Below are 10930 nucleotides of genomic sequence, written 5' to 3'. Positions count from 1 at the left end.
GAAGAGCTGCATTCAAACCAAGGAGATGTATTTTGGTCTCTCTCTGCATGCTAAAGAATGTCTCCAGATTACTTGATGATTTCAAAGTAATACCTGTTTTTGTAAGGAATGCAAACCTACTGTCTGTGTTAAAAAGGGTCTTTGATTTATGGATGTTGTTAGAAAAGTTACCAAGGGTTACCTACAGAGTACTGTACATTTGGGGGGAGGTTATCAGCGTTGATAGTTGATAGGATGTTTACTGTGTGTTTATAAAGTGTTAACTGGATCCATAGAGTAAACGTTTTTTGTTTCAAAATACTTTAGATCTCTGTTGCATTTCACCTGTAAAGTGGGTCCTTGTGCTCCCCATAACCAAAATCTATAAAAGGTTGTGGGTCAGGTGAACTCCATGATATAGCTGGTGCTCTCTAAACCCTCCTCCATAATAAATTGGGGGCTCGTGGGATAAAAGTCTATCTTTCGTGATTGGATTGGCTTAGTGAACTTAAAAAAGTGAGGGGTGAGCATATTTGTTTTTGCTTTTCAGGTGTGGTATTCCAGTTTAAGTAGGGAGTGTGTTGTGGACAATGGCTCTTTCAGAGGTTCGGACGTTTTTGGGGGTGGAGGTGACACACAGTACCTTACGAACAGAAACTTAAAAAAAAGGCTTTTAGATTTGGCAAAAACATTGCAGCTAACATTACCTGACAGCATATGAAAAGAAGAGGTACTTACAGCGGTAGCTGAGCCTTTAAATTGCCCGAGATACATTTAGACTCATTAGAAATGGCAAAACTCAGTTACAGATTAAACAATTTGGACATGAAAAAGAATTAGAGCAGCTTGAATATGAAATGAGGGGAAAAGAAAGAATAGCCCGAGCAGAACAAGAGAAAGGGAGGTACAGATCAGGGGAAAAGAGAGAGAGAGATGGAGAGGAAAAAGGGGAAAAGAAAAAGAGAGAATTTGAACTTCAGAAAATGGCCATGAAACAGGACAGTCAGTTCAAATTGGCGGATGTAAAGGGAGACGTACAGTTTGAGGATAGTGATGAGGATAAAGAGAAAGAGCGCCATGGTCGAAGGCTTGGTGAGGATCTATTTAAATATGTCCAAGCATTGCCAAGGTTTGATGAGGAGGAGGTGGAAGCCTTTTTCAGTTCATTTGAGAAGGTAGCTAAACAAATGAAATGGCCACAGGACATGTGGTTTTACGGATTCAAACAAAACTGGTAGGTAGGGCTAGTGGAGTGTTTGCATCACTATCAGAGGACATATGTGGGACGTATAAGGTAAAGAAATACATCTTAGGTGCATATGAACTAGTGCCTGAAGCCTACAAAGGTTTAGAAATTTAAGAAAAGAACCTGGTCAAATATACATGCAGTTTGAAAGGATCAGAGTAATTGTGATAGGTGCATAAGCGCTTTGAAAATAGACCAAACATATGAAGGTCTCAGAGAAATTATACTTTTGGAGGAGTTTAAAAATTCAATTCCTGATGTAGTGAGAACTCATGTGGAAGAGCAGAGGGTTAAAACTGCGAGGTTAGCAGCAGAAATGGCAGATGATTATGAATTAGTTCATAAATCAAAGCTTGGTTTCCGACATCAGTTTCAGCCTGTGAGGGATAGAAACTGGAGAAAAGAGAAATACTCAAAGAGTAAAGGAGATCTGATGGGAGACAATGAGGCGAGTATACCTCAGATTAAAAAAGAAATCCAGGAGGGTGGAAGATAAATGAAAAGTTTCAAATGTTTCCACTGTAATAAACTAGGCCATGTAAAGTCAGTGTTGGTGGTTGAAGAAAAGCACTGGAAAGGCTGATGTGATAAAACAGGATAAGTCAGTGGCGCTTGTTAAAGTAGTAAAGGAAAGCCCAAGTGAAGCGAAGAAGGTGCAAAAGATTGTACAACCTGATCAAGAGGTGATTGATAAAAAGGCGCCAGAGCTCTTGAAAGAATTTACTTGTGTGGGTAGTTTACTCATGTGTACCAGGTGGAATAGGTAAAGAAGTCACAATTTTAAGAGATACTGGAGCTAGTCAATCTTTGATGGTAAGAGATGAGGAGTTATGTAATTTGGGAGGAATATTGCCAGAAAAGATGGTAATATGTGGAATTCAAGGTGAGAAGAGTAGTGTTCCATTATATAAGGTAAGGTTGGAAAGTCCATTGAAGAGTGGTGAAATGGTAGTAGGAGTAATAGAGAAACTATCTTGTCCAAGAATACAGTTTATCTTGGGAAATGATGTAGCTGGATCGCAGGTGGGAGTAATGGCTACTGTGGTTGATATGCCAGTGGAAAATCAGGCAACTGAAGTGTTGAAGGACGAATATCCTGGGATTTTTCCGGATTGTGTAGTAATAAGGTCGCAAAGTCCAAGGTTAATACAAGAGGAGAAATCAAAGAGTGAAGATAAAGTTGAAGTTCAATTATCAGAAACGATTTTTGATCAGATGGTTGGAAAAGAACAGGTGGAGGATGAGGCGGATATTTTTAGTTCAGGAAAATTGGCGGAGTTACAACAGAATGATATAGAAATAAAACAGATGTATCAGAAAGCATACATGGAGGAGGAATCGGAGTGTATACCAGAATGTTATTACTGTAAAAATGATGTCTTGATGAGAAAATGGAGATCTTTATATATGCAGGCAGATGAAAAGTGGGCAGAAGTTTATCCAGTCATGTTGCCGGTAGGGTATAGAAAGGAGGAGAAAGGGAAAATGCTGGAAAATCTCAGCAAGTCTGGCAGCATCTGTAGGGAGAGAAAAGAGCTAACGTTTCGAGTCCGATGACTCTTTGACAAAGAGTCATCGGACTCGAAACTTTAGCTCTTTTCTCTCCCTACAGATGCTGCCAGACTTGCTGAGATTTTCCAGCATTTTCCCTTTCGTTTCAGATTCCAGCATCCGCAGTAATTTGCTTTTATATAGAAAGGAGGTGTTGCTAGTAGCACGAGGTACCAGTGGGAGGTCATTTGGGAATGAGGAAAACTCAAGCTAAAATACAAAAACATTTTTCTTGGCCTGGACTACATAACAATGTAGTTAAATTTTGTCGATCATGTCACACATGTCAAGTGATAGGGAACCCTCAAGCAGTGATAAAATCAGCGCCCTTAATACCCATTCCAGCATTTGAGGAACCTTTTACAAGGGTCTTAAATGATTGCGTAGGAACACTTCCTAAAATGAAAAGTGGGAATCAATATATTTTGACTAATGGATGTGTCTGCTAGGTTTTCAGAGGCCATTCCAGTAGACAATATTACAGCTAGAAAGATTGTGGAGGAGTTACTTAAATTCTTAACTAGATATGAACTACCCACAGAAATACAATCGGATCAAATTTGACCTCAAGATTATTCAAAGAAGTTATGGATAGTTTAGGAATAAAACTATTTAAATCAATTGCGTTCCATCTAGAATCGCAGGGAGTGTTTGAAAGGTGGCATCAGACATTAAAGATTACGTTGAGGGCTTATTGTCAAGATTGTCCAGAGGATTGAGATAAAGGAATTACATTCGTACTAGAACATAGAACATAGAACACTACAGCGCAGTACGGGCCCTTCGGCCCTCGATGTTGCGCCGACCTGTGAAACCATCTGAAGCCTATCTGACCTACACTATTCCATTTTCATCCATATGTCTATCCAGTGACCACTTAAATACCCTTAAAGTTGGCGAGTCTACTACTATTGCAGGCAGGGCGTTCCACACCCCTACTACTCTCTGAGTAAAGAAACTGCCTCTGACATCTGTCCTATATCTCTCACCCCTCAATTTAAAGCTATGTCCCCTCGTATTGGTCATCACCATCCGAGGAAAAAGACTCTCACTGTCCACCCTATCTAACCCTCTGACTATCTTATATGTCTCTATTAAGTCACCTCTCAGCCTTCTCCTCTCTAACGAAAACAACTTCAATTCCCTGAGCCTTTCCTCGTAAGACCTTCCCTCCATACCAGGCAACATCCTAGTAAATCTCCTCTGAACCCTTTCCAAAGCTTCCACATCCTTCCTATAATGTGGTGACCAGAACTGCACGCAGTACTCCAGGTGTGGCCGCACCAGAGTTATGTACAGCTGCAGCATGACCTTGTGGTTCCGAAACTCAATCCCCCTGCTTATAAAGGCTAGCACACCATATGCCTTCTTAACAGCCCTATTAACCTGGGTGGCAACTTTCAGGGATTTATGTACCTGGATGCCGAGATCTCTCTGTTCATCTACACTACCAAGAATCTTGCCATTAGCCCAGTACTCTGCATTCCTGTTACTCCTTCCAAAGTGAACCACCTCACACTTTTCCGCATTAAACTCCATCTGCCACCTCTCAGCCCAGCTCTGCAGCTTATCTATGTCCCTCTGTATCCTATAACATCCTTCAGCACTATCCACAACTCCACCGACCTTCGTGTCATCTGCAAATTTACTAACCCATCCTTCTACACCCTCTTCCAGGTCATTTATAAAAATTACAAACAGCAGTGGCCCCAAAACAGATCCTTGCGGTACACCACTAGTAACTGAACTCCAGGATGAACATTTGCCATCAACCACCACCCTCTGCCTTCTTTCAGCTAGCCAATTACTGATCCAAACCGCTAAATCACCTTCAATTCCATACTTCCTTATTTTCTGCAATAGCCTACCGTGGGGAACCTTATCAAACGCCTTACTGAAATCCATATACACCACATCAACAGCTTTACCCTGATCCACCTGTTTGGTCACCTTCTCAAAAAACTCAATAAGGTTTGTCAGACATGACCTACCCTTCACAAAACCGTGTTGAGTATCGCTAATCAACTTGTTCTTTTCAAGATGATTATAAACCCTATCTCTTATAACCTTTTCCAACATTTTACCCACAACCGAAGTAAGGCTCACAGGTCTATAATTACCAGGGTTGTCTCTACTCCCCTTCTTGAACAAGGGGACAACATTTGCTATCCTCCAGTCTTCCGGCACTATTCCTGTCGACAAAGACGACATAAAGATCAAGGACAAAGGCTCAGCAATCTCCTCCCTGGCTTCCCAGAGAATCCTAGGATAAATCCCATCTGGCCCAGGGGACTTGTCTATTTTGACATTTTCTAAAATTGCTAACACCTCCTCCTTTTGAACCTCAATTCCATCTAGCCTGGTCGACTGAACCTGAGTGTTCTCCTCGACAACATTGTCTTTCTCCAGTGTAAACACTGACGAAAAATATCCATTTAATGCTTCCCCTATCTCCTCTGATTCCACACACAACTTTCCACTACATTCCTTGATTGGCCCTAATCTTACTCGAGTCATTCTTTTGTTCCTGATATACCTATAGAAAGCCTTAGGGTTTTCCTTGATCCTATCCGCCAACGACTTTTCGTGTCCTCTCCTCGCTCTTCTTAACTCTCCCTTTAGGTCCTTCCTGGCTAACTTGTAACTCTCAAGTGCCCTAACTGAGCCTTCATGTCTCATCCTAACATAAGCCTTCTTCTTCCTCTTGACAAGTGCTTCAACTTCCTTAGTAAACCACGGCTCCCTTGCTCGACAACTTCCTCCCTGCCTGACAGGTACATACTTATCAAGGACACGCAGTAGCTGTTCCTTGAAAAAGCTCCACATTTCGATTGTACCCATCCCCTGCAGTTTCCTTCCCCATCCTATACCTCCTAAATCTTGCCGAATAGCATCATAATTGCCTTTCCCCCAGCTATAATTCTTGCCCTGCGGTATATACCTATCCCTGCCCATTGCTAAAGTAAACATAACCGAGTTATGATCACTATCACCAAAGTGCTCACCTACATCTAAATCTAACACCTGGCCGGGTTCATTACCCAGTACCAAATCCAATGTGGCCTCGCCCCTTGTTGGCCTGTTACTGTTTGCAATTAGGGATGTACCTAATGAGTCAACCAAATTCAGTCCTTTTGAACAAATTTTTGGTCATGAGGGGCGAAATTCTCCGGAGAAATTCGGCCACCGGGCCTTGACGCTTGCGTCAAGGTGGCGCGCCGAGAATGACGCGGCCAGCGGCGCCTAAGTGACGTCAGCCACGCATGCACAGGTTGGCCGGCGCCAACTCGCGCATGCGCGGTTGCCATCTTCCCCTCCGCTGCCCTGCAAGACGTGGCGGCTTGATCTTGCGGGGCGGCGGAGGGGGAAGAGTGCATCTCTTAGAGACGCTGGCCCGACGATCGGTGGGCACCGATCGCGGGCCAGTCCCCTCCCAAGCACGCCCGTGGTGCTCCTTCTTCTCTCCGCCCCCCACAGGCCCCACACTTACCTGTCGCGTGCTGTTCACGCCGGCAGCGACCAGGTGTGGTTGCCGCCAGCGTGAACAGGTCGGGATCGTCAGGTCACTCGGCCCATCCGGGCCGGAGAATCGCCAGTCGCCGTGAAAAATGGCGACCGGCGATTCTCCGAGCGGCGTGTCGCATTTTGGGGTAGGGGGTTGGAGAATCGCGGGGAGTGCCAGAGCGATCCTGCGATTCTCCCACCCGGCCTGGGGAGTGGAGAATCGTGCCCGAGGTGAGAGGACCACTTACATTGATTGAGGAAAAAATTGGTGAGTGAGCAGTTGGAGCTTACATGATTGAATTACGTGTCAAATTTTAGGGAACGATTAAATAGAGCAGGGGATTTGGCGAGACATTTAAAGGTTGCACAACATATGATGAAACGGGTAGCGGACAAGAAATCCAAAGTTCGTAATTTTGCCAGTGGAGATAAAGTTTTAATATTATTACCAGTGGTAGGTGAACCTTTAAAAGCAAGGTTTTGTGGACCTTATCAGATCGAAAGGAAATTAATTGAGCTGAATTACATGGTAACAACGCCAGATAGAAGAAAACATTGAAATATGCTCAGAAGGTACTTTGAAAGTGAAGGAGAGCAAAAGGTGGAGGTTTTAATGATTCTAACTCAAAGTGAAGAACCAAATCCAGATGACTTTGAATTTGACATCCCTCAAATTAAATTGGAAAACGAGGATGTTCTTAAAAAGTAGGATAAATTGTTGAGTTACCTTTCAGAGGAAAAGCAAACTGACCTGAAAGAGTTATGGATATCACATGGGCAAGTTTGAGGAGATAAATTGGGAAGTGGCAAAATCTCAGACCTGTACATACCTAAACATCTCCCCCCTGCCCCAACCCATATTTCTCCCTCAGCTCCAGTCTCGCAAGCTGGCCCCCCCTAGAAACAGATCCTTTAACATTTATACAAATCCAAGATCAACCTAACCTACACCCCATCAATTTTCTGCTGGCCATGTGCCATTTTCAACCATTTCAATTTTGAACTCTTCTGGTGACAGATTGTCCCCTTCTGTCATCATGGCCTGGATAGCATCTACCTCCTTGGTCAGGACAGATGCAAAGTATTCATTTAGTACCTCTGCCAAGCCTCCTGTGTAAATTCCTTTTTAGGCTCCCAATCAGCCGTACTCCTGCTTTTACCACCCATTCACTATTTATGTGCCTTGTGGAGACTCTGGGATTCCATCCTTTTGTCAGCTAACATTCTTTTCTCACCCTCTTCGCTTCTCTAATCTGCCTTTTCACTTTCCCTCTGAACCTTCTGTATTCCCCTTGGTTCTCAACTGTAATTTCTACCTGACACTCGTCAGAAGCACATTTTTGTTCTTCTTTATCTAAATTTCTATCTCCTTTTTCATCCAGGAAACTCTGGATTTGTTTGCCCTATCTTTCTCTTTTGAGCCCATTTTGTTTTTAAAGGTAGCCCATTATTCTTTCCAATCTATCTGGCCCAGCTCCATTTTTACCCCAACAAAGTTGCTCCCCAGTTAATTAATGGATTGCCCATTATCCTTTTCTATCATCATCTTAAACCTTACAATACAATGATCACTCTCTCCTAAATATTCCCCCGCTAACACATGATCTACTTGGCCCTCCTTATCTCCAAGAACCAGGTCCAAAAGTGCATCCTTTCTTGTTGGACTGGACACATTGCTGTAGAAAAGGTTTCAAACACAATCTAGGAATATTTGCCCCTCCCCACCATTTATACCATCACCATCTCAGTCTACACTCAGGTAATTAAACTTCCCCATTATAACTACTCTATAATGCTTGTATCTCTCTGTAATTTCCCTGCAGATTTGTTTTCTACATCCTTCTCATTAGTTGATGGTCTTTTGTCTACACCAAGTGATGTAACTGCACTTTTTGTTTCTTAGCTCTAGCCAGTTGATTCTGTCCTTGAACCCCTGGGTCATCCTCTTTTTCCAGCACTGCAATGCTCTCCCTAACCAACACCACCACCCCTCTTCCTTTCCTTTGTTTCCTATCTTTTCTGAACATCTTATACTGAAAGAACATTTAGCATCCAGTCTTGCCCTTCCTTGAGCCAGATCTCTGTTATCGTCACATTATATATCCACACGGCAAACTGCGCCTGTTAACTCCCCCAGTCGTATTCACTATACTTCATGCATTCACATACAGGCACAGCAACCCTGATTTAGACTTCATTATTTTCTCCCTTATTCTGATACCACTCATCATGTCTTTCTCAATCATCATTTTAAGCTTTAGCACATTACTTTTGTGTTTACCTTATCTGCCCTGGTTCCTTCCCATTGTTAGATGTAGTAGTGATCCCTCTCATTGGGCCTCATGGTCTGGGTAACAAAGGAGTCCTGCAAACTCTTCCCCTTTCCCTACCTCTTCTTGCCAGTTTATCAGGGGGTATTTGAAATCTCCCGTGATTAATATTCTACATTCATTTTACACATTCAGCCTTATACTGCTCAGTAATGTTCTGGCGGAACATTAGCCCTGACATCTCCGCCAAGATTGCCAATCTTCCACAACACTCATAACTTGTGCAAAGCTATAAAGTTGAATCTGGCCAACCGTGGTAAGTCAGCAGCTATCAATTTAGTTACTGACCTGTTACAATAAGTGAAGACTGTTTATGTTTTTCTTCCTTCCAAACGCTTAAGTGGCTGGCTGGGTAAATGTTGAAGATGCTCTTCTAAGATGACTGCAGGCATCCTGCACAAACTATATAGCTCTTTGCTTCTAACTATTTGAAGACAGATGCAGCAATCACAAAAATAAAATTCTGTGGTCTCATTATATAAAGTGCCCACAGTTTCATTTATTGTCAAAACCCCCATTCACAAGCCTGTTTTTTTTTTCAGAAAGACCAAACCCTTTTACATAAGCAACACAAGTAATACTTTGAAGATGCAGTCCAATATTTTATACAGCAAAGGAAATAGTTCATCCATTTGGTATTTTTTAACTTCATGAAGTGAGGAGAGCAGCAGAGATGCCCAGTTCCTGGTTTAAAACGAAACTGCTGGGACATTTGCAAAACGTATCAATCTTACTTACTCAAATAAGTTGTATATAATACAAAAGACAATTTGAAATTGTATTTTTGATGAAAAAAAGGTATGTCACTTTTGGCAGAAACATGTCTTAGAAATTTACCCACTTTGCTTTTTAAAATACATTGATTACAATATTTTAGACCAAATCATTGGTCCATAAATTTTGTTGAATGAATAACCAGATCAAGATAATCTCCTTTGCACCATGTAAAAGGCACTTGAAGTGGGGATTTCTGCATTGTGGGGTGCACAGAACTATTGGCAAATGAGAGCAGTCAGATTTTCAAAAGAGACTTGCGAGGTTATCTTGTGTATCAGTTCCGTTCATGCAGTTGTTCAAGGTCTTTAAGCAACCACTATAATTTCTAAGCAGCAGAAAGGTTTATGTAAATCAATTTGGCGTATTAAAGCCATGAACAATCAAATCTATTTGTATTTACCTGCTAAGTCACTCATAACAAGTACACAACCCATTTCAAAGGCTATTAACCCACTGAGCTAAACAGGCAATACAGTTCACAATTATCAAACATATAGACATTAGACAATGCCATCATTCTCTCATAAATTACAAAATCTTTATGCCAACATTTATAAAACTGAAGCCTTAATAAAGGACATCTTTCAGTGTTTTGAAGTGGTTGCACCATTGGAATATGGTCTATAAATTGTGACGCATTGAAGTTCTGCTAGTTATAGGTACAGTACACTGGGTTTTCCATCTCTACTGCTGAGAGAGTAGTGCATTTCTGTTGGCCTTCATCTTCTCTAACCGCTTCATCAAGTGGCTATTGGTCATTTCCATTTCCTCATTCTTATCCAACGCTGATCGTAACTGAGGAGAAATTAAGAACACTTGGTAATTATCACTAAGCTCACAAATACTCAGAAAAATAACTAGAATTCCTAACTACAGTTTAAAAACTTCAAATTAAATGTCCACAACTAGTCCAGCTGAGTAAAATGGCACCAGGTTGTTCTACATTCTGATCCAAATGAAAAAATACTCAAAAAGCACACTAAATGTAAATATGAAATCACAAAATGTTTGAAAGTCACAAATCAAAAGTCACCAGCTTTAGCTGGACCTGTGCCAGTTCCAATTGTCTTAAATCATGCACAACTACAACCAACTACAAGGTTGAAAATTGATTCATGTCTCATATCTTGGAAAAGCAATGTTTTCCAGGCCAACCAAAAAACTTTGATTTTCATTTAGGGACTGCAGCAGTTAAATTAAATTAGATCAAAGGGCAGGGTTAATTAGATTCTGTGCAGAGACATAATTCAATCCCACCTGTAAAGGCATACATTTGACTTTAATCTTACAAATTACTTTGATATTATTTATAGTTAATCAGAAAGACTACTAACATTGCAGAACGCAGAGAGGTACAATTAGCTGGAGCATAGTTCCTGCATAATCAGGTTAAGGAGTTGGGAAATGCAAATCGAAGGCACAACAATGCCACTACTGGAAAAATGGTGTAATTATAGTGTGCTAATCCCGCACAGGCAGATACGTCATAAATATCATAGAATCCCTACATTGCAGAAGGAGGCTATTAAGGGAGCACAAAAGA

The 10930-nt window shown here is 41.6% G+C and overlaps 1 protein-coding gene across 10 annotated transcripts in view; it reads right to left on the bottom strand.

Annotated features, from left to right (window-relative positions):
- Nucleotides 1-9066: 9066 nt before the first annotated feature.
- lrrfip2 (leucine rich repeat (in FLII) interacting protein 2) overlaps nucleotides 9067-10930 on the bottom strand; it is a 261526-nt gene continuing 259662 nt past the window's right edge. For all 10 annotated transcript variants that reach the window (XM_038809832.1, XM_038809829.1, XM_038809830.1 and 7 more), the window contains one exon: nucleotides 9067-10182. In XM_038809832.1, coding sequence (XP_038665760.1) covers nucleotides 10072-10182 — 111 coding nt within the window. In that variant the 3' untranslated portion in view covers nucleotides 9067-10071. The remainder of the gene's footprint in view (nucleotides 10183-10930) is intronic.

This window comes from Scyliorhinus canicula, chromosome 10, assembly GCF_902713615.1.
Source record: "Scyliorhinus canicula chromosome 10, sScyCan1.1, whole genome shotgun sequence".
Classification (NCBI taxonomy): domain Eukaryota; kingdom Metazoa; phylum Chordata; class Chondrichthyes; order Carcharhiniformes; family Scyliorhinidae; genus Scyliorhinus; species Scyliorhinus canicula.
The sequence above is the reverse complement of the archived record's forward strand: the minus strand, read 5'-3'. Positions and strand labels throughout refer to the sequence as shown.